We start from the raw sequence: 24,548 nt of genomic DNA on the forward strand, positions 1-24,548 counted from the left end.
TTGTGGCTTCGTAACAAGTTGTTTTCCAGGTAGAATTGTCAGTCCAACCCAACCCCCAATCTGTCATGTTTTTAGGCGCGGGAGACTCGCCTTCATCCTTCTTCGTCTACAGATTTTCGTTAAGAAAGAGCTCCCAGCGGTCACCACGTGGAGGTGGAAATAGGGTTTGGTAGTAGAGCTGTTGGTGTCGGCTGAGCAGGCGTTTCCCAGGTTTTACGCTTCATTGTGGGTATCAATCCACGACTGATTATTACCAACAGATATTCACCCCATCCCGCAAAAACGCTTCAAGTTTTTCCGGCCATTCAGGGTATCTTAGGAGAGTATCTTAATTCAGGTGATCCTCATCGAATAAGATACGTAGAGTACAGTGGTCAGAAAGTATCCAGAAAATAGAACATTATTAACGGATAATCAACGTCCGTTTGTAGATGCAGATTGCAATATTCAAATTCAATGAATTCATCTGATTAAGGCATTTCCTTTTCCATTTATGATGTGTACATACTATTCGTTGACGACGCTTGCAAATAGCAAATTTCCCTGAATTTCTTTTCGTTTTCTGCAATATTTTATCAGTTTCACTTTTATCAATTCCGGTAATGAACCAAAGTCTGAAAGAAATGGAAGTTATATGACGATTTTTGTGGGTATAAAAGGGTGGATCAGAAATGGCTCTACCCATTTGAAAGTATAGCTTAAAGGAGTTTACAGTATTAACATTTAAGTTATTAGTTCAGTTAGTTAGTCAGCGAAAAGTGTACCTTAAAGTGAGTTCAGAAAATTCCTTCGTTTCTTATTTAATATCAAATAGATTTAACCCCTGAGGGACAGTGATTATACAGTGATATGTGCAATACTTTTTATGCTTTATATTCATCGATTAAATCAACTCCCCGTACGACAAGAACTCAAGATCCCATTCTTAAAGCGTATGTTTTCCTAGAACGCTGAGCTTCTTATTTATTTATTTATCTTATCTTATGTTGTTGCAGAGAGATAGAATAAACCGCCGTACTTTATCTCGGTTATGAGTGTACACTAAGTTCAAGTCAATATCTGTGTTTATTGTAAGTAAATAGTGTATGATTATGTTACAAAGTGGCTTGTAGTTCCTGCCTGGAGAACTGCTTATAGCAGGTAAGGTTTACCATCCTTGCGATAAGTAGCCTGTGACTACATTTTGTCCTTCACTCTGCTACCTTCTTTCGCGCATAGCCCACACCCCGCTTACCATAGGGGGGACACACCTGGGGCTAATAATTCCCCAGGTATTTAACAACCAATCTTGTCATTACTAAATTGGGTGCCACTAGTATTAACTTTCCAGCCATTGTTTTTTGTTCGTCAGGTTTATGTCCTCGGCTTGCTTTATATTTCGAAGACCAATCAACGTTGCAAAGGTCCAAGGGCGAAACGTGGATTGGTACCCACGATGGAGCATAAAACCTGAGAAATGCCTGCTGAACCAACACCAACAGCTCTACTGCCGAACCCTATCTCCACGTCCACGTGGTGACCGCTGGGAGCTCTTTCTTAACGAAAAGCTGCAGACGGAGAAGGATGGAGGCGAGTCTCCAGCGCCTAAAAACGGGAAAAATCGTACTAACTGGTCCTCCAGGTTGGGGGGTTGGGCATGGCTGATAACCCTACACGGAAAACAACTTGTTACGAAGCCACAACAGGAGCCTCGGACAGGACGGACTTTGAAACGACGGACCCGGCAACGACAACGGATGAACGATTTGCGCATTTTCTCATGGAACGTGCGCTCCCTGTACAGAGATGAAGCTGATGAGCAGCTAGCCGATACCCTGTCCCAATATAGGGCTGACGTAACAGCGTTACAAGAGATACGATGGACAGGGACCGGTTTCCTGGAGAAGTGCCACTACACCATATATTATAGCGGTCATCCAGTAAACCATGTGCTCGGAGTAGGTTTCTTAGTCAGCCAAAACATGAAATCTGCTGTCATCGGCTTTGAAAACATAAGCGAATGGCTATGCACTCTGCGCTTGCGAGGCAAGTTTAGAAATGTAAGCCTCATTAACGTCCACACCCCTACAGAGGAGACTGCAGAGTCGGAGAAGGATACCTTCTACCAGGCAGTAGAACGAACCCTCGAAGCCTGTCCCAGATATGATATCAAAATCATACTTAGGGATTTTAACAGCCAAGTAGGGAAGGAGTTCGTATTCAGGCGATACGTTGGCTCCCATAGCTTACACGAAAAAACAAATGATAACGGACTGCGGATTATTCAATTAGCAGGGTCACGCGAAATGGTTGTTGGAAGTACCTGGTTTGCGCGGAAAGCGGTCCACAAACATACGTGGGCCTTTCCAGATGGGGCCACTGTTAACTAAATTGGCCACGTGCTGATCGAACGCCGCCACCTCCCAGCCTAGATGAATGTCAGAACATATAGGGGGGCCAATATAGGCTCGGATCACTATCTAGTTGGAATGGTGCTCCGAGCTCGAATAACAATACCACCTAGAATCCCCTCTGACAATCAGGTGAGAGTGAACACTGAAGCCATCCACAGCACAACCCTCCGCGACACCTATAAGAGGGAAATGGATGCCGCAATAACTGCAGTCAACAGAGGATATGGAGATGAAGCATCAACACATGATCTTCACAATCACCTGAAGAACGTTATCATTAATACGGCCACAAACATACTTGGCCCCAACCCCAAAAAGAGTCGGAACGGCTGGTTTGACGATGAATGTAAGCTAGCAACACAACGGAAGAATGCCACATACCGAGTAATGTTGCATTCTCAAAGAACGCGGGCACGCGCAGAGACTTATCACGAACTCTGTCGAGCGGAGAAGCGACTTCACAAACGGAAAAAGGAAGTCTGGGAGAACCAATAAGTCTGTGAACTAGAAAAGTACAGGGAGCAACCGCACCAGGCACAGAAGTTTTACCAACAAGTCAGCAGGATGAAGCCTTATACACCTCGATGCTCATCCTGCCGAGACGAAGAGGGAAATCTGATTTCCGACAGAAGGGGTATATTGGAGCGATGGGTTGAGTACTTTGATGAGCTACTGAACAACCAGAACATCGGCGAGTTGGAGGTCCCGCCAACTGAAGACGACGGAAAAATACTGCCACCACCAAGTTCAGGAGAAACATTCCGTGCAATTCACCGGCTAAAAAATCATAAGTGGCCAGGAGCCGATGGGATTACAGCCGAATTGGTTAAATATGGATGGAAAAACTGTTGGAATATGGACAACAGTTGCACCATCTGTTCATCGACTTTAAAGCCGCCTATGATAGCATAGCCAGGGTAAAACTGTACACGGCCATGAGGGAATTCGGTATCCCAACGAAATTAATAAGACTGACTAGGCCGACCCTCACCAATGTGCGAGGCCAGATAAAAGCAGCAGGATCACTCTCAAGACCATTCGACATCAACAACGGTCTACGACAAGGGGATGCGCTATCATGCGTCCTCTTTAACCTGGCCCTCGTAAAAGTGATCCGTGATGCTGAGGTAAATGCAAGAGGTTCGATCCTCTTCAAGTCCACCCAACTACTGGCCTATGCTGACGATATCGACATCATGGAAAGAACCACCCGAGACGTACAAACTGCCTTGATCCAGATCGAGCAGGCGTTGATTAGCGCGAGATCTTGGGCTGCACATCAATGAAGGCAAGACAAAATATATGGTGGTAACGTCAGCACCGAAGACGAATCAACCAACAACATCAAACCGCACTGGTCAAACACGAAGAAGAATAAGGATAGGAGAATACAACTTTGAGACCGTTGACAATTTCTCCGAAAATCACAACCGATAACAGCTACGATGATGAAATCCGCGCACGGTTGTTATCAGCCAACAGAGCCTATTTCAGCTTACAAAGACTATTCCGCTCGAAACGTCTCACCATAGGGTCAAAGCTCTTACTGTACAAGACTATGATCTTGCCAGTCCTCATGTATTCCTCGGAAACTTGGGTTCTTAGCAAGAAAAATTGCGAACTCTTGGCTGCGTTCGAGAGAAGAATCCTCCGAAGAATTTTTGGCCCCCTACATGAGGATGGACGATTCCGTAGCCTACACAATGACGAAATCTATGAGCGATACCATGACCGTCCGGTTGTGGATAAAATCCGGCTCAATAGGTTACAGTAGGCGGGTCACTTAATCCGTATGGATGAGGATGATCCCGCCCGGAAAGTCTATAAAGGCAATATCTATGGTAGGAAAAGAAGACGAGGCAGACTCTGCCTAAAATGGAGTGATGGCGTAGGTCAGGACGCCAGACAACTCTTAGGGATATCGAATTGGTGGACCTCGGCGCAAAACCGGGATGTCAGGAGTTCCTTATTAAGGCAGGCCTAGAGCGGATACCGGTTGTTGCGCCGTTGATGATGATGATGAATCAACGTTGCTCCCTCCGACTCATGTAGGTGAAGTACTGGGGGGCCGCTTATAGTGGGGCTGAAGGACTTGATCTTCCCAGTTGGGGAAAAGCATTGCAAATCTCATTTAATAATGTAAATGCGTCGGTATAAGTGCCAGGGCGAAAATGTGGATTGATAATCACAAAGGATAAAACCTGGGAAACACCTGTTAAAAACCAACACAACAATTTGTAGTCAAGTGCCTACGGATTCCTACCTACCTTGCAGTTTGACACGAGTCGGAAGTGAACTTAGCTTTTATATATCGCACTGTGGAGTCTCCTTCCAGCTGATCTTTAGTCCATCGTTCTAGCGCATGAATGCTGCATCAAACGGCGGAGCATACCATATGACGCTCCTTCCACAGTTTGAAAATTCCCTTTGTCCACCAATATATAGAAGTGGGGCTTTCAGAGACATGGAAGTCTCCAGGTTATCATCGCAGCCCCCAACACCCTGCATTAAGCTCTGGCGTTGCTTTGTTAATTTCAAGAGTTTCGACAAATATCCCAATATTGAGCTTCGCTATGTTCCATGGGCAGGGAGAACACTAGTCTGGTCTAAAGATGGCACCGGCTTGTTCGAATGAGTCAAATTGATGGTGTTACTGGTTCTATCGCACCTCTAGTGACGATACCAGTGGTTACCAGTGGTGACTCAAAATTTAGATCGCGAATATTTCCTTCGCAGCATGGAGGCCAAGATGTTGGCATAAACCAAATGTTCAAAATCATTAGTCCGACCCTCACTGCCATGCCAGAATTTGCTTCCCTCTAGAGTCGCGAATGCTTTAATGCCTTGGAAGATTGGCCTCATCGTGCATTGGATGGAGTCCTCCGGAGTTCGAGCTTGTATTGGAAGTCCGGCACTATTTCTAAACCCTGAGTACAAACAAACCATCTCCAACGTCGTAGGATGGAATCCGAGCTCGGAGTAGGTTAAGCGTAAACCCCAAACCTAGGTGACAGTAATATCTGATAAGTCCAGAAACTCTGAAGTCAAGTACATTTTCTGGTACTGTTCGCTTATTAATAGCTATCACCTCCGTGAATTGCGAAATAATGCGTGAGCGGTTGCATTGCGATGCATATTGACTTGTAGGGTACGGATTAAGTTAGTGACATCTTAGCCCTTCCTTCTTTTACCCATGAGTAGTAGAGAGAGTAGCACATTCTCACCAAAAGTGCCACCATCCCTGCAGAGAGCGTAACTCTCACTTTTGTTATAAGTTTTCGCTTTATGACCTACTTCCCCACATTCGCGGAATACTATCCTCCTTCCAGATCCTCAGCAGGTTGAAGAGTGAGAATCATGGCCCTTTTTTCATTTCATTTCTGGTTTAGAGAAGGCTGTATCCCACATGAACTCATCTGACATGCTATGCGGCAACACCTAGTGATAGATGAACTCGATGATTTGAGAGCCTCGCGACTGTATCCCGATCAGCGCAAGCCATCAAGACAAATCCGCTTTTATGCTGGACAAAGGCTTAAGAAGAAGAAGAAGCAAGGCTGGTCGTATTATTATTCGGTATGTCACTCAACCAATTTTGATTTTTCTGCTGTTAAGAAATTTCCTGGCGTCCAGCAGCTTCGACTACGGAGAGCTCTTTAGTTCGTAATTTCGTAGTTGTAATGCTGCATTATTTACGCCCGGCCTTTCATTCTTGAATGTGCCTTCAGATTTCCAAAAAGCACGTAGACTTCAGATTAGAAGCCCTCTGTCCCTGGAGCACTTTTATCGTCTCGCAGAACCCACCCTTCTTGGCTGTCCTTGAAACTAATTCAGTACATTTTCAGCTATCATTCACTTTCCATATAAAAGGCGATTCCTCTTGATTGTCTTCGGGGATGATTTGATAATGGATTTGCCAGGAAAGTCCGCAAAGGCTTCGTCCTTCGTGTATTTAATGGGCCCGGCAGCCCTCTTTCGCTTTTTCTCATCTTTAGTCATCCGTATCCGCCTTGACTCGAAGCAAATGGTTTCATATCGGCACGCGAACTTAGTATTGTCTTTTCTCACCTTTTGCTGTGCCCTGATGACTATAATAATAATAATAATCCTTTGAGCAACGATCCATATTGTTCAGGGCAGAGGCAACTCGTCAGACGCTGTAGAAACCAGTGTCAAAATTTTTTTTAAAAATCACATGATGCGAAGTTAGCCATTTTTAGCATTGGGTGGTTTAATATATTTTCATCGTTCGAATTTCACTGAAGCATTCGTTATTGCAGCTGAGCCAGATATTCTAGTCTCCATCGTTGTGAGAATTGTGGTATGCATGTCTCTTCCGAAAACTTTCCGCCAGTAGGGAAATGTCTAGGCGTTAGCGCACTGAGATCGTTCAGGTCATGGTTTATGGGTACCAATAGTCTGGAATTGAGCCTTAACATCTTCTCCACGTTCAATAGATGCGCTCCGATCACTTTCACACGAAAACGAAGGATCGCACAAGGCTTTATTTGGAGTCCGAATTTGACTATAGCTTCTGCCGCTGTCACTTGGACGGGAGCCCTTCTTTAAGCGAAACAACTTGAAACTACCTTGATGGCCACTCATCATCATCATCAACGGCGCAACAACCGATATCCGGTCTAGGCCTGCTTTAATAAGGAACTCCAGACATCTCGGTTTTGCGCCGAGGTTCACCAATTCGATATCCCTAAAAGCTGTCTGGCGTCCTGGCCTACGCCATCGCTCCATCTTAGGCAGGGTCTGCCTCGTCTTCTTTTTCTACCATAGATACTGCCCTTATAGACTCTCCGGGTGGGATCATCCTCATCCATACGGATTAAGTGACCCACCCACAGTCACCTATTGAGCCGGATCTTATCCACAACGGTCATGGTCATGGTATCGCTCATAGATTTCGTCATTGTGTAGGCTACGGAATCGTCCATCCTCATGTAGGGAGCCAAAAATTCTTCGGAGGATTCTTCTCTCGAACGCAGCCAAGAGTTCGCAATTTTTCTTGCTAAGAACCCAAGTTTCCGAGGAATACATGAGGACTGGCAACATCATAGTCTTGTACAGTAAGAGCTTTGACCCTATGGTGAGACGTTTCGAGCGGAACAGTCTTTGTAAGCTGAAATAGGCTCTGTTGGCTGATAACAACCGTGCGCGGATTTCATCATTGTAGTTGTTATCGGTTGTGATTTTCGACCCTAGATAGGAGAAATTGTCAACGGTCTCAAAGTTGTATTCTCCTATCCTTATTCTTCATTGTGTTTGACCAGTGCGGTTTGATGTTGTTGGTTGATTCGTCTTCAGTGCTGACGTTGCCACCATATATTTTGTCTTGCCTTCATTGATGTGAGCCCAAGATCTCGCGCCAATTACAGCCTGCTCGATCTGGATCAAGGCAGTTTGTACGTCTCGGGTGGTTCTTCGCATGATGTCGATATCGTCAGCATAGGCCAGTAGTTGGGTGGACTTGAAGAGGATCGTACCTCTTGCATTCACCTCAGCATCACGGATCACTTTCTCGAGGGCCAGGTTAAAGAGGACGCATGATAGCGCATCCCCTTGTCGTAGACCGTTGTTGATGTCGAATGGTATTGAGAGTGATCCTGCTGCTTTTATCTGGCCTCGCACATTGGTCAGGGTCAGCCTAGTCAGTCTTATTAATTCTGTCGGGATACCGAATTCTCCCATGGCCGTGTACAGTTTTCTACCCTGGCTAGGCTATCATAGGCGGCTTTAAAGTCGATGAACAGATGGTGCAACTGTTGTCCATATTCCAACAGTTTTTCCATCGCTTGCCGCAGAGAGAAAATCTGATCTGTTGCCGATTTGCCTGGAGTGAAGCCTCTTTGGTATGGGCCAATGATGTTCTGGGCGTATGGGGCTATCCGTCCTAGCAAGATAGTGGAGAATATCTTATAGATGGTACTCAGCAACGTGATACCTCTATAATTGCTGCACTGTGTGATATCTCCCTTTTTATGTATGAGACAGATTATGCCTCGTTGCCAATCGTCAGGCATTGATTCGCTATCCCACGCCTTGAGCACAAGTTGACGAACAACTTGGTGTAACTGGTCGCCTCCATATTTAACCAATTCGGCTGTAATTCCATCGGCTCCTAGCGACTTATGATTTTTTAGCCGATGAATTGCACGGACTGTTTCTCCTAAACTTGGTGGTGGCAGTATTTGTCCGTCGTCTTCAGTTGGCGGGACCTCCAACTCGCCGATGTTCTGATTGTTCAGTAGCTCATCAAAGTACTCAACCCATCACTCTAATATGCCCATTCTGTCGGAAATCAGATTTCCCTCTTTGTTTCGGCAGGATGACCATCGAGGTGTATAAGGCTTCATCCTGCTGACTTGTTGGTAAAACTTCCGCGCCTGGTGCGGTTGCTCCCTGCACTTTTCGAGTTCACAGACTTGTTGGTTCTCCCAGGCTTCCTTTTTCCGTCTGTGAAGTCGCTTCTCCGCTCGACGGAGTTCGTGATAAGTCTCTGCGCGTGCCCGCGTTCTTTGAGAATGCAACATTACTCGGTATGCGGCATTCTTCCGTTCCGTTGCTAGCTTACATTCATCGTCAAACCAGCCGTTCTGACATTTTTTTGCGGCTGGGGCCAAGTATATTTGTGACCGTATCCATGATAACGTTCTTCAGGTGGTTGAGAAGATCATTTGTTGATGCTCCATCTCCAGATCCTCTGTTGACTGCGGTTATTGCGGCATCCATTTCCCTCTTATAGGTGTCGCGGAGGGTTGTGTTGTGGATGGCTTCAGTGTTCACTCTCACCTGATTGTCAGAGGGGATTCTAGGTGGTATTGTTATTCGAGCTCGGAGCACCATGCCAACGAGATAGTGATCCGAGTCTATATTGGCCCCCCTATATGTTCTGACATTCATCAAGGCTGAGAGGTGGCGGCGTTCGATCAACACGTGGTCAATTTGGTTGAAAGTGGCCCCGTCTGGAGAGGCCCACGTATGTTTGTGGACCGCTTTCCGCGCAAACCAGGTACTTCCAACCACCATTTCGTGTGACCCTGCTAATTGAATAGTCCGCAGTCCGTTATCATTTGTTTTTTCGTGTAAGCTATGGGAGCCAACGTATCGCCTGAATACGGGCTCCTTCCCTACTTGGCTGTTAAAATCCCCAAGTATGATTTTGATATCATATCTGGGACAGACTTCGAGGGTTCGTTCTACTGCCTCGTAGAAGGTATCCTTCTCCGACTCTGCAGTCTCCTCTGTAGGGGCGTGAACGTTTATGAGGCTTATATTTCTAAACTTGCCTCGCAAGCGCAGAGTGCATAGCCGTTCGCTTATGTTTTCAAAGCCGATAACAGCAGGTTTAATTTTTTGGCTGACTAAGAAACCTACTCCGAGCACATGGTTTACTGGATGACCGCTATAATATATGGTGTAGTGGTTCTTCTCCAGGAAACCGGTCCCTGTCCATCGCATCTCTTGCAACGCTGTTATATCAGCCCTATATTGGGACAGGGTATCGGCTAGCTGCTTCTCAGCTTCATCTCTGTACAGGGAGCGCACGTTCCATGAGAAAATGCGCAAATCGTTCATCCGTTGTCGTTGCCGGGTCCGTCGTTTTAAAGTCCGTCCTATCCGAGGCTCCGGTTGTGGCTTCGTAACAAGTTGTTTTCCGTGTAGGGTTGTCAGCCCTACCCACTGATGGCCACTGACAGAACTTTATTCTGCATGCTGCTTATGCCTGAACTTTATTTTCGGCAATCGCCTTCGCGGCGTCAGAACTTCGCGGTTCCGGACGAGTAAGTTCTATTCACTTCGAACTTGTGGAAAAAGAAATGATGGCCGCAGCCAATGAAGGTTGGTTGTCGGTGGCGAGCGTTTACTGTTGATCGTTGACATTAATCCCCTGTATGTACCTCCTCATAGGTCGGAGTGCTTTTCCTTGTATAACCTTTGGAAGTGTCGCGTTTTCATCTTCTCTTCTTTCTGCTGGTTGTGTAACTCTTTAAACTCAGGTCGATTCTTGCTGCGTCTCGGGGTTCTAAGGCAGATTTTGCGACACTCTTCTGTTTCGCAATTCTATCAGCCGTCGTTTCTTGAATACACTACGATGTGTCATGGAGGTAGCACGTGCTTTCCACATCTCCTCAACAACCTCGGGCATTTCTTTTTCTGTTTTTCCCATCGGGATCGCCTCCTGCAATAGTGTTTTTTCAAACATTTGTTTGTCAGGTCTCTTGGATACCCAGCCCGCTACTTCAGTCTTTTTGGTACGTTTAGCTTTCATCCTACGCTTCACCGGGAAGATGATAGCCTGATTTTCAACGTGCATATACATATCCTTCGTTTACCTTACATTAGAGGTCTTTGATAAAGCGTTGCTTACAAACGTGAGGTCTATTAACAAGTCCATATCCCCTATCTATTAACAGGCCAGGATTCCCCACCTCTTAGGTACAGTTTGAATCCTATCATACTTACAGTTTCCTGCCGAATGTGAACCGGCTATGAGTTTCAGGTCCCACAGGTGACACCCACTCTCACCAGGTCTGAGCGTAGGTAATAAGTCGTCCTTTTGAATGTGTTTCATTTGATTGGCGCTTTTGCCCAGGTCCAATAGAGAGTATCTGCCTTGAACTTCCGCAGGGATTTCCGCATAAGCTTGCTTAATTATGTAGGGATTAGTGCATCTGGTCCCCATCTCTCTTGCAACCTTCTTCTCATTTCTATTTTAGTCAAAGTAGGGTGGTATGTTCCTCCCGGCACTCGGGTAAACTTTCGCTTGGTAATTTCTTCGGCTGTGTCAGTGGTTTTGGAGTTCGCTCTGGGAACTAGTATTTAGTATTTAATTTTCATCTATTTCAAAGCGATACACTGATTTCTTAACGTCCCTCGTTCGGGCTCCAATCGAAGGTATTGACTTTGGAGACGTTTTTGTTACTGTTTCTGCTATTGGCTTCCTGTTTTGGAAGAGCTCACCACATTCCGGGACTCGAAATACATACTTCATCATTATGAACATTATTATACTCAACTTTGTAAAAGGGTCTTTTTGTGCGTCATTTGCGGTATTAGCTCCAGCTTCTGGTCAGCTTCAATTTTTCCTGTCCCTGTACCTTCACTTCCCTTAAAAACGTATTGACCCTTAAAGTATGACAGTTACTGTGCCAAAACAGTATAATCTAATTTTTTACTTCATACCCATGGAACAAGCAACACGAAATTCTCTTTCTAGAAGTTTGTTGAAAAGTTGCTCCGGTAACCAACCCCCTCAAAAAGCAACTTCTTTTTCTTTAGCCTTTATACCGTTTACAAACGCGGTGAGCTCGTCGTCATCGGTTGCGCCATTTTATGGGAGGCTGGATCCGAATGTAGTCATGAGGCCTTCAAATCACCATCTAGCGTAATAAGCCACCGTTGTTTTGACTGGGTGGCGACCGGACCACTGAAGACGCCTGTCTCGCAATTTTTTAACAATCGATACGCCCCCTTATTGATCGTGGATATTCTCATTTCGGATGTGATCAACACGTGTTACGCGACTATTCCACCGCAACATACTCGTCTCCGTTACCACTTTTCCACCATAGCATCTGTTACCGTCTGTCTTTTCATCCGCATGACCTTTAAGGTTGCCCGCCATGATGATATAGTCATCATCAGGAACGTTACAGGACTTTGCATCGAGAAGTTGCCAAAAGGCATTTTTCTCAGCATCAAGTCGACCTCTCTGTGGCGCATATACAGTAAAGAATTGAATAGTGTGATCTGCTGATATAAAGGTGAGCTTCATCATTCGGTCATAAAATCGCTCGACTTCTTTAATGGAGTCACGAAGACCCTCTGAGATGGCATGGTATTGAGTGTGAAACCTACCAAAATGGAGAAGTTTATAGCCATTTTGACCACGTTCGACTATCCGGCTTTTTGTAAAGCGCATATATCAATGCGTCTTTTCTAGGGGCTCCTGCGAGTTCTTCCGTCTTTCATTTGATGGTGTCAATATTTAGGGTGCAAACACGCATTTGATTTGCTCAGATTAATTTACTTACGTTCTCTCGCCGACCATGCGTCAAGAGCCCTTGCCCAATTCTCGATAGGCCCATCCTGCCGCGTGGATTGAGTTGAATACCCTAGCATTTTCCGAGGTTTATGTCAGTCATAAGCCGATCATTTCGTTTTTAAGGAAATTGAATGCATTTGTTTAGTCAGCCTGTCGCGGGACCTGTCACCAAGAGAGATCAGGTAGGATTTAACATAGTGGAAGAACTCCCTCACTCACTTTATTTATCTCTTTCCTTGAACTCAGCACTGGCGTGTGCCTGTGGTGGGGAAGAAGTTATAGCTTCTGAGCACTCAGACCGTGTTGGCCCATTACACTCGCCACTCCCATCTAACGGAATATTCCGGATTCGTTAACGTATCGCAGGATTTCCGTTAGAGGATGTGACGCTACCCGTCACAACTGGAGAACATCGGCACCAGCGATCTAATTCCTGATGCGTCCATGGACGGGGTATTCACATAGAAAATGCTCCGTGGATTCCGCTTCCTCATTACAGGAGGGGCATGTGTCATCTTGCATAATTCTTATTCTGAACATACATACACACCTAAACTAGGCCGAAGTAAAATTTTTTGTTGAGCATGCTGGGGGTCCTGAGTCTGCACCCACTTGATGACGGGCCGGGCCACTTGTGCAGCAACTTACTTCCTCTTTTGTAGTCCACGGACTCCTCTACTTTGAGTTAAACCCAAGTTTTCAAAAAAAGAACGAAAAAGCTAACTGACAGTTTCGTCCGGGCAAAGGTAACTCATCAGACGCTGCCTCACCTCCGCCCTGGGAGCTGTGTGACCGAAAGTAATGACAGATGGAAATCGCTCCACTCAAATATAATAGCAAACACGTAATGGGTACGAATTACGTTGCTTCCCAAGTGGTGCGGATTAAGGACTCCCAGCATCCTCAACAAAAAATCCATATTGAATCAGAGCCTTGAATTGTATTAGAGCACTTCATTCAAGACCGTAACGGTACACTACAAGATACCCTATAGAAGGCAATGTGGCCAGCATTGCGCTCGCCCCAGATTATTACCTTGATTTGACTCAGGTACTCATTTACAGCTAAGTTGACTGGTGTCCGACGTTAAAGCACAATACAAATCCCATTGCCACCAGTGAGATTTAAACCGCAACCTTCCGTACGACAGCCTTGTGCTGTAACCACTCAGCTATCCGAACACTGTAGATTACCGGGATTAAATCTTCTCTAGGAGCGTTCCCCTCTATTCGCTTTTTCTTATTTTCATTTGAAGCGCATGGCACTGACGTGAATCACGTTTGCTAATAGCTAGTCTATTTTTTCACGCCTTTGTTGGCGTTTTTGTGAAGGAAGAGGGTGTATGCACTTGACAAGTTCTAGTAATCGATTAGACTTCCACTCAATTTACGTCCAAAATCATCATCATGAACAGCGAAGCTTTGTTTCATCACCCCCTAAGCTTTGTCAGAGAACTGTCTCTGGTGGATCCCCAAAACTTTTTTAAGGCTACCTAATAAGATGCAGGTATAATGCTAACTAAGGAGTTGAGGATAACTTGCTCGGGCAACTCGGCCATGCCACAATAAACGACCCGTTTAACATTGCAGGCAACCCCTGGGGAGCACGGCTGGGTCCAATACCAAATAGCTAAACGTGAACCTCCAATGACTTGGTAGTCTTGATGCAGCAGGCGAATGCTCTGAGACCAAGTAGTGGTGATCAAACCCTAGTTTGCATGGGAACAAAAGGTTATCTTCTACCGCGAGAACCAGAACCACCTTCCGAGTTCATATGATTCAGGAGAGTTCCAGCGGGATTTGCTTTTGGTCCGGTTATGTGCGGTTGGCCCTCTGGTGGGAGTTTTATGACTGTGCCTAGATCGCGGGCATAGCCCCCTGTGAACTCAAGCGTGGAGTTACACTATATAACTCGGGGCCGTACCCGTTAATTGTAGTAGAGGCTTTAGGTAGGCCTCGCATTCATTGATTTAAATGCCGAGCCTGCGTTCAGTATAAACCAGTGGCATCCACAGCAGGTCCCTCATTGTGGACTACAAATCAACACCTGAGGTTGCTATTTTAATTAGTTATTTTCTCTTTCTTATTATTCAAACATTTCAAACGTATTTTTATTCTTTCAGCCTCAAAATGAACTCAGCACTAATTATCTTGGCGATTGCTATCGCTGTGAAGGCTGACATTTATTCGAGCGTTGTTGAGCAAGAATGGAAGGAGTTTAAGGTAAGCGATTATTATAAATACGCTATTTTGGTCCAAATGCAGGTTTATATGAGAAGAGGAGCAAAAGCCTAACTAATAATCTGAATTCTTAGTCTACTAGACGAACTGAGTCTAAGTAATTTTGAAATGATTTTTGGATTTGGTGCCTGAAAAAAGATATTTACTTTCTTTCGGTTTTTGTTTTGATGACCGTTTTTAACCGCGGCAGAGTAACATAATTCCCGCGCTCGACCGATGGAAGGAGGCGAGGATGTAATCGATCATATTCCTTATACTCAGTTGCGACGGGGCAGAAAGACCTATCCAATGTTTTGACTTTTCCTAGTTAGTCTGTAAGGATCATGGGAGAACCAATTTTGCTAAGATTTCCCCGCCGTTGTTAACATCAGCGACGTTTGGGAGAGCGCAAGCTCAAAGCCTGTGTCCTCTCCCGGAAATTCCGACCTAAGTTATAATGATTTAATCCTGGTCAACCTGGGATCAACGTAAGCAGAGGGTTCATGTTTATTGCATTTGATGCAGAATGCGGTATTTAATGGCATGGAATTTGCTTGAATTGTAACAAGATTTGGTCCTGGTGATGGGAATACGAAGTGACCAGAAATCTTGTGGATCGTTAATCCCCGCAGATTAATCATCTTCAATTCCCAGCCCAGCTCTTTCCAGGGAGTTCACAATTACCTGCGTTTGTCATCCACATTACCTCCTCTGCTACAGAGCTCCACCCACAACTGAAACCAAAGGGGGTTTCTGCGAGGAATCAGACGCATGGGTCTCTTAGCTCGGGTGCTGTAAGTCAAAATGGATCCGTCGCGCACCTCTCTTCCTAGCTACGCTTTCTTTCTGGAACAAAGGCTTTAGCAAGGAAAACCCTCTTGACGGTGCCTCAAATGTCGGTCTCCAGGAGTCGCTCGTCCAAATTAGAACATGCTTACAGGGGTTGAAATCACTGAGCACGTTGGCCCCCTTTTGACGTGCTTCAGTTTTCGCACTGTGAAACCTTGACTTAATGTTGAGTATAGGGTAGCTGGAGAGTCCCAGGTTAACCCCTTAGACCAGTTCCGTCTGAACTGCAGAAAATTTCTCGCCCGGTCATCAGCGTACTGAACCATCTTTCAAACATCCCATTTGACTGCGCGTGGTCCGTGCTTGTCCAATGGCGTTAATTGCCGAGGAGTTTGCCTAACTCCAAGTAAGGTGGGATTCAACCTGTGATTCCTGGTCGGTGGTTATAATTGATGGCACACTGAAGTGTGGAATCCACTCTCGACAAAGGGCCTTGACATAAGATTGTGCACAAATGGCTTTCAGAGATATCGCCCCAGCCCACCTCGTAAGCCTGTCGCTAATTTCGCAAAAAAAAACATTAAATCGAAATCGATTATGTACAAGCGCTTGGTGAAGCGAGCATGCACGCCTTTTTCGTCACATGTTTCGCTTTGCACTTCTGGCACGCAATGCACTGGTTGGTCCAAAAGTGTTCTTCTTGATGAACGGCAAGAAATGCTTTGCGGTGACTAAACGATTCGTTGTCAGGATCGCTGGGTGTGGTATATCGTGAACGAGGCAAATACTTTCTTACCGGAAATCGACCGGTATATATGGCCTTGGTCCGTTGTCTTGGGTCTCGCAATATATACCGGATGTTGGGCCGAAGTTAGGAAATTTTCTTAATGTGTATTTGGAGTTGGTCCTCAGGCTCTGAACAACCGCATTAATCGAAAAATCGACTGTGGCCGGGATCTTAATCTCTGCAATACGTGAGAAAGCGTCAACAACTGGCAACAACTGAACTGGCTGATAAATCTCAAGTGACGAAGTTGGCGAGGAAACGCTTTGTCGGGCTTCTGTTTCAAAGCAAAAGTGAGTGGTTAATGGTCCGTGAACACTATGAACAGTGTGCCTTGAAAGGAATGCCGAAAGTATTTATTTGCGAGGTACGCGGCTAATAACTCACGATCATAAATGATTTAGTTTCGTTGAGCAGGATTAAGCTGTTTGGAAAAGAAGCTCAACGGCTGTCAGATTTAGTTCGTCTTTTAGTGAAGTGCAGGACCTATGGAAATATTTAAGGCATTGGCGAATACGACTAATGATGCTTTTTACTGAGGGAATGCCAGAAGTATAGCATCCATCAAGCAAAAGCTGCCTGGACAGCCTCTGCGTTAAAGGCCAACTAATTGTGGGCGGCCGTGCGCAAGCAACAACGGTAGAAGTTTAACATACCCAAGAACCTTCCCAAATCCTTAACAGTTTTCAGAAGCGGGAAATTCAAAATCCTTGACACTTTGACAGGGTCCGGTTGGATGCCTACATGGTAATCAAGTCGCCGAGGAATCGCACATACGATTGAACGAGTTTACATTTAACAACGTGAAGTACTAGACCGGCCTCAAGGAGGAATTAAAAATTATTCCTGAGGTGCTGTAAATGCACGGACTCAGAGAAAGACGCCAAAGGACATCCATATAAACGAATCAAAAGTGGTAGAATGAATGAAAGGTCATTGCCGCATTGCACAGTCCAAAAGTCACCCTAATGAACTCAACGAGCCCGAAATGTGTGAGTTGCAATTTTAGAAATGACTTGAGCTACAGGGATTTGATGATATACATTAACTAAGATCACGTACGCGAAGCTATGAATAAATCGATGCGAATATCTGTCTTAAATCGTCTGGCTATGTGGATGTCTATAATCGCTACAAGGTCACCGTTCACGACTGGATATAGGAAACACCACCAGCTATCTGAAAGTCCGCAAATACTTTGTTTGAGACCTTCTTTAAACTGTGTCTGCGCCCCTTAGGTTTTTTTTCACTTGCGGTAAAGGGGAGATGAATCTGGTGTTATACATGTTCATCATCTTGGTTGCCAAAATCTCAACTGACATTCTTCCCGAGATGACGGACGCTGCATCATCTGAGACGGTCTTGAAGGCAGAACACTTCCTTAAGGCTGTTCCTTTGAAGACCACACTCAGCTTGTGCGCATTGTCTAAAACAGCGCTTTTCCTCAAACTGGGACTGCATACAGCAAGATAGAATTCACCACCCTGCCTCTGAGCAGCCTGCTTCATCCTTGCCAAAGCCATACTCATGCTTTTACGCAAATACGCTCTATGTGCTGCTTAAACTTAAGTTTTCCGTCTATCAACACGATATGCTGTTAAGACCTGGGGCTTTATTGTCGCCTATTCGACTGTAGATCTGGTCTCTCGTAGCTAGTGGAATCGGTATCATATTCGGGGGCGATGGAGGGTGTCAGTACCCCCCATCTTGCTGAGGAAATAGCCCCTGGATTATTTACAACAAGAGCATAGAAGGCGTGATCTGCGAAGATGAACGACTTCTGAATTCTCCTGTCACGATTTGATTGGATTTATGTCCGCTTCCGAACAGAGCTCCTTAAACATCCCCTCTTAATCGGCTTTCCTAGGAAGGTATGGCCACATCCCCGTGAATGTTCCGCGTCTTTTTCTGAATTTCAGCTCCGGGGTGAAAGTCTCTTGCCCTGTGGATCCGTCCTGGTAATTGCCTGGTGGTCGCTGTACGTGGATTCCTCTTTAACTTGCCAGGGACATATCACGTGCCTGCGCAGCGCTGACAAAAGTTGGATCCGCAAGTGAACCAGATCCCCCTTTCCGGTAAGTGTTTACATCACCTTCGTTGACCAGAACTACATCCAACAGCGCGAATGCTTCTAATAAGAGCCGCACCTCGCGTTAGTTTCTTTGCTGCTTCATTCGATTGCTCACGCATTAAAGTCAACGGCTACCACTTTTTGACCTCGTTCCCTTGCGTCACAAACAAGATCGTCTAACAAGCCTACAAACTCAGGCAGGCGCAAAGCGACTAGCCGCGTGATTCATGCTATCTTGTATGGCTTGACGACCGCACGTCCATATCGCGCTCCACCAGTGGAATCTTTGACTCATACACCACCATCAAGGTTTCCGTATGGTTCACTTATGATAGCATTATTACTTATATTAACCTTTTTCACTTCCGGTTATCCCGTCCATCCTCTCCTTCGCACAAAATGCATTTGGGGTCCCCATTGCACTCTTAGGCAACATATCCTTTCTCTCCACACGTTCGAAATCGGTCGGACCGGTCGATGCCGCTGGTGCAGGCCTTCGTGAAGTATCCAAACATGAGGCATTTGAAGCATCTCTTTAGAACCTTCCCCACGGCCAACAACTTCTGCGCTACTTCCACTAGCAGTAGCATTGTGGCCGTTTGAGTACCACCATAAGCTTTTCTTAGGCTCATGATAGATTCTTCCCGGAATTCGTCCAACTTGAATTGTTGCTTCAAGGCAGTGCAGATCTCTTCTCTGGATGTTACCTCATCGAGATCCTTGCACAGTGTGTATATAGATCTCATGTTTATAACTTTACGAAAGCCGTCAGTTTTTCCCACGCTGGATTCTCTCAGCTCAAACATGGGATACCCTTTCTGGGTATGCACCTTTGGTCTCTTGTTTCTTTTTTTGTTTATGAAATTATTCGTTAGCCGGTATTCCCACTTTGGGCGCATGTTTTCCCCCTCCGCAACTTTTAGTTCCGTTCGCTGAATTGGTGAAGATGCCCTTTTCCCACTTTGATGCCTATTGATTTGCCGGGCTTCCTCCTCCTTGCCTCGCAGTCTTTTACTTGAACAAAAGTCGATGATTTTGTGCTTTAGTGGCACTTGGGTTGCCTATGACACGGTTGGGGCAGGGTTGTTTGACTTTTCCTTAGGTTTTCTCTCTTCTTCTTGCGAACTATTGTAAAACTCCCTGATGGCTATCACCATGTTCCTAATGTCTTGATGCACGTTGTGCTTGTCCTTGATGAATTCGGACAGCTCAACTATTTTAGCCCTAAGCTGCATACAAGCAAGTTCTTCTAGATCAGGACTCTGTTCTCGGTGAGTCTTGGCCAGATTACTCTTTTTCTATGTCTCCTTCACCTTTTTCAAATGCTGAATTGACATGAGATTTCTCTTTTGCCGTTTTGGCTATTGAAGGAGATCGTAAAATTGATGAGCTTTTCCGGAATGGATCTATTTGCTGCTGCTGCAGTACCTCTTGATCATATGCGATGGGTGTCGAAATCGCCTTTTTGGGCCAGCTATCTTCTTTTAGCCCATCATTGTTTGCCTATACAATTGGTGTTCTTGGCAGAGTTGTGGCATTAGATGCTTTGTCGGGAGCCCGCTTGCTCACTCCTAGAGGCCGCCGGTACTGGGGTTCCAAGCCCTTGCACTAATCCTTCTCGATTCGTCCATGCTGGTTTTATTTTCTGGGTATCCATCCCATGCCAATTTTGGTCTACGCACCAGAGGTGAGCATACACTGGCCCATGCACAGTCAGAAAAGAAAAGTGCATGAACGCATCAATACGTATGGCACTTGGGGCCGCACCTGATGGGAGATCTGGTAACTCCTCGCAGGTCTGTCTGTCTGTCTGTCTGTCACATGCATTTTTTTCGGAAACGGTTGAAGCGATTGACACCAAATTTGTTGCAAAGGTGAAATCAGTGAACGTTCGCGCATAGAGTGAGTGACATAATTTAATCTATATAAAATATATGTATGTATTGCGTGCTAAGTTCTAATGGGACAATTGTCGACCCAAATGTTTTTATAAAGGAAATACACAGAACCTCCCATACATGAAGCGTCCAGCTTTCGGGTTTTCGACTTGTTTAATTTTGAAAAGATTTACACGAATGTACTACCAACTGTATATATGGTTGCCATTCACACCTTGGTGGGGTATAGCGCGTCAACCACACCCACGCGCCATCACTGGCGGTTACCCGAAATGCGATTTGCCGAGACACTCGAATTTCCCCTCTACTGAAAAGAACGAAAAAGCTGACTGACGGTTTCATCCAGGGCAGAGGCAACTCATCAGACGCTGGCTCACCTTTGCAGCGTGAATGAAGGTAAGGACAGATGGTAATCACTCCTCTTAAATATAATCGCAAACACGTAATAGGTACTATCCATCACCAAGTGGGTGCAGACTCAGGACTCCCAGCATCCTCAACAGAAAATTCTCCTCTACTTTTCTGCGTCAAGACGCCCAGACGCCCTTAAATTATTCCTTCACCCGCTTTCAATCGACTTCTATATAAAATATATTATATTGTGCAGTAGTCTTACCCTCCGAGAAGTAGGATATACGGGGAGGGGGGGGGGGGGGCTGACAGTCTTTGATTTGATACCAAGAAGAGGGTTTTTGGGTGGTGAATACAAAATACCCAAATATGGTGTCAGAATAACCTGCATTACGGCTATTTGGACCAGAGGAGAGTTGAGGACCGCCGATGTGTTAAAGTTATGACTTTCACCAGTCTGATAGGAAAACAATAATACAGAGACACGGAGTAAAGAAAGCCTGTCGGTAACGTTGAGGGGTCTCGAATTTGCATCCATTTGATGATGGTCCGAACCAAATGCAGAAAAACGGACCCCTCGTTTTGGGTTAAGCACTGAATATTTTCGGTCGATCACCACATGAGTGTATACTCAGGACTCCTCAATCTTTGAACAGAAACCTGCTTCGGCCAGGGTTTGGGCCTGATCAAAGCAGTTTTCACCCTGATTATAATTCGTACCCATATTGTACCCTCAAATGTATATTGTGAAGCGATCAACATCTGAACCACTTGGATGATTCCGCTCTCAGGGCAGAGGTGACACAGCCTCTGACTAACAGTCTCCGCGCTAGACGAAACCGCAAAAAGTTTTTTTTTCACTCAGACTTATTCATTGAATTACTTATATCTTTTCTTATAAATTCTTTTACAGTTAGAACATAAAAAAGTCTACCAAGATGAAACTGAAGAGTATTTCCGAATGAAAATCTTCATTGAAAATCGTGAGAAAATAGCAAGACACAATCAGTTGTACGCAATTGGATTAGTACCTTACAAATTGGGGATAACCCAATTTGCAGACATGCTACACCAGGAATTTATGGAACGATTTAATGGACTCCAGCTGTCCATCGAAAATAACGAGTATTTAAAGATGAAATTGTATCTTGAAACGTCATAACCAAAATCTTTTGTATTGCAGCAATAGTACGTCTCCTTACGCTCATTTCATTACCCCAGCAAATGTAAAAATTCCTTCGAGTGTCGACTGGAGAAAGGCTGGTGCCGTTACAGAAGTTAAGAATCAAGGTGAGAATTGTGGAGTTAAAAAAGATACTTCTGCTTTTGGAATAAATTTGAAATCCATTGAGGACTTCTTCCATGGTAACAAGCATTGATAAATACAAATCTTTCCAGGTCAATGTGGCTCATGTTGGGCCTTCTCAACCACTGGATCTTTAGAGGCCCAACACTTTCGAAAATCAGGATCTCTAGTATCGCTATCCGAGCAAAACTTGATTGATTGCAGTCGTCGATTTGGAAATAATGGCTGCCATGGTGGTAATGAGATTCGAGCTTTCTTCTACATCATTCAAAACCAGGGAATCGACACAGAACAGTCATATCCATATGAAGCAAGAGATGACCAGCCCTGTCGCTTCAACCCAGGGAACGTGGGCGCAAGAGCCAAAGTGGTTATGAAGGTCCAACCCGGGAACGATCAGGCCTTACTTAACGCAGTTGCTACAGTTGGACCAGTATCGGTTGGAATCGACGCTTCGCCAGATACTTTTATGTTCTACAGGGGTGGAATTTACTCGGATCCTCGTTGTGATCGGAACAGACTGAATCACGCTGTTCTTGTTGTTGGCTATGGAACTGACTCGAATAATCACGATTATTGGTTGGTGAAGAATTCGTGGGGAACTGGATGGGGTGAGGGCGGTTATGTAAGAATGTCTAGACGGGTACTCAACAATTGTGGTATTTCTACGGAAGCGGTTTTCCCAGTGGTATAACTTAATGATATTTGTGTGTGTCATTCATAATTTTTCTCTCCAGTAGGTTTTAGTTATTGTAGTTCATAGCGAAAAGTGTTCAATTAAGAGCAAATAAAATGCCTGCAAGATAAGGTTTTTTTTGCCCTTTCCGCGTAAATTGTTTTGACTGTTGAATATGGTCTACTGAGTTAAAGAAAAGGAATACACCGAATCAATTATGACTTTTTTCTTTTTGCCATTAATCTGGAAGTGAAAGATATCCGCAGCTATGTAGGCGGCCTGGTCTGATTATGCTTCAGGTTGAAGTTGCATAATTTGACAAGTCGTCACACGACCTCCTCGCGGTGGCTGCTTGAAACCGTCTTCGGACGGGTCAAGAGTGTCCAGGGCGGGGCTGGGAGTAGGCTCATCCAACTAACGAGGATGGCAGATGGTTTATTTTAGTTTAGTTTACTAGGAGGAGCCGCAGCTCCGAGCACTCAGGCCATTGTTAGGCCCATTGTACTATCCCCGTAAATCGCCTATTCAGTGGCTTCTCGTCTACAGCATTCGGAGGTTTTAGCAAATTTGAGCACATTCTCCAGAACCGGGGAGTGTGCAGATTCTTCATTAAAGAAAACCTTACCAAGGTGTCTTCCTCTGAGATTTGAGGAGGCCGAGCAGCTGCATAAAAAGTGCATGGGCGTCTCCTCCTCCTCCTCATATTGGTTGCACATAGTCGAAAGCACCACCCCAAACTTTTTCATATGGTAGTTTAAGGAGGAGTGTTCCGTTAAAAGCCCCACTAGGGTTTTCATGTCCCACTTCTTAAGGGACAACAAAAATGCCACTCTAATGGCCCTAGGCTCTTTCACAAGGATTTTCGCCTGCCGGCAAGAGTTCAAATTTCTCCACTCGGCTGCGTAAATCCTTGCAATTTCACCATTCAGAGTAGACTTGACAGTGGATGACCGAATTGCAAAAGATGTTTCCGGTCCCACCATTGTGGATCCAGATCCTCGGCGAGCCAGTCTGTCAGCATCCTCATTACCAGAGATGTTTGAGTGCCCCGGCCTCACATCAGGAATCAGGAATGTTTCGTTCAGTCGGTCAAATTTCAGCAGCACCTGATGACGACTCCACACCAACTGGCTTGATATGTCGTTACTGTTTAGTGTTGATAATGCCTCCTGACTGTCGGAACAGATTCGAATAGTGCGACCCCTCCATTTTTGTCGCAGACATTCCTCTGCTATCAATAAAATGGCATATATCTCCGCCTAGAACATGGTCGTCATTTTTTCGAGGGGTCGGGCGAGTTCCATAATCGGATTCCCTGAGAGCACCCTGACTGACCCGTCGGTGAAGATTATTGAGTCTGTAATCTGAAAAGACTCATGGCCATTTGTCGGCCATTCTTCTCTTTCAGTGATTACGACAGTGTATGTCTTTTCAAAGACGACTCTAGAAACCATATGATCGGTCGGCATCAAGGCGACCAGGTGTTTTTCAAGGAATTTCCAGACAGATGCATGATCGTGTGATTGGTCGCCTTTCCACTCCTCAATGGTTTCGAGCCTATATGCGTCGTTGGCTGCTTTCTGTTTCACCTCCAAGTGAATAGAGGGTAAATTTAGGATAGCTTCTAATACTTAGGCAACCAAGTCTCCGAATGTGCGTTAGCAGCTCCCTGCTGTTAGCAAAGTTCAGTCTTGGCCACCAGACGGCATGCATACATCAAAATGGGTTTTATTACGGATGTATACATCCAGTATATCCATTTTGGTGAAAGGCCCCAGGTCTTACCTATTGTATTCCTACAGCACCAGAGGATTCCTGATATTTTTCCTGGATATGGTGCTTCTACGTTGGAGTCAAAATGTACTCCTAAATACTTGACTGTTTGTGCCAGCTGGATTTGCATAACTAGTTCAGTCTTCCTAACGTTCACCGTGAGTCCATTGCGGAGGCAGCAACTGTGAATTTCATGCAGAGTTGCATTCAAGCCGTTACATACTGTGTCCG

The 24,548-nt window shown here is 45.2% G+C and overlaps 1 protein-coding gene across 1 annotated transcript; it reads left to right on the forward strand.

Moving 5' to 3' along the window:
* Window positions 1–640: 640 nt before the first annotated feature.
* On the forward strand, window positions 641–22,693 carry LOC119656079 (cathepsin L-like). The gene is made up of 5 exons (XM_038062366.1): window positions 641–770; window positions 14,573–14,672; window positions 21,476–21,687; window positions 21,746–21,852; window positions 21,961–22,693. Exons 2-5 carry the CDS (start codon window positions 14,580–14,582, stop codon window positions 22,560–22,562), a joined length of 1,014 nt encoding a protein of 337 aa, XP_037918294.1. The 5' UTR covers window positions 641–770; window positions 14,573–14,579; the 3' UTR covers window positions 22,563–22,693.
* The last annotated feature ends 1,855 nt before the right edge of the window (window positions 22,694–24,548 follow it).

Source organism: Hermetia illucens, chromosome 4, assembly GCF_905115235.1.
Source record: "Hermetia illucens chromosome 4, iHerIll2.2.curated.20191125, whole genome shotgun sequence".
NCBI classification, from domain to species: domain Eukaryota; kingdom Metazoa; phylum Arthropoda; class Insecta; order Diptera; family Stratiomyidae; genus Hermetia; species Hermetia illucens.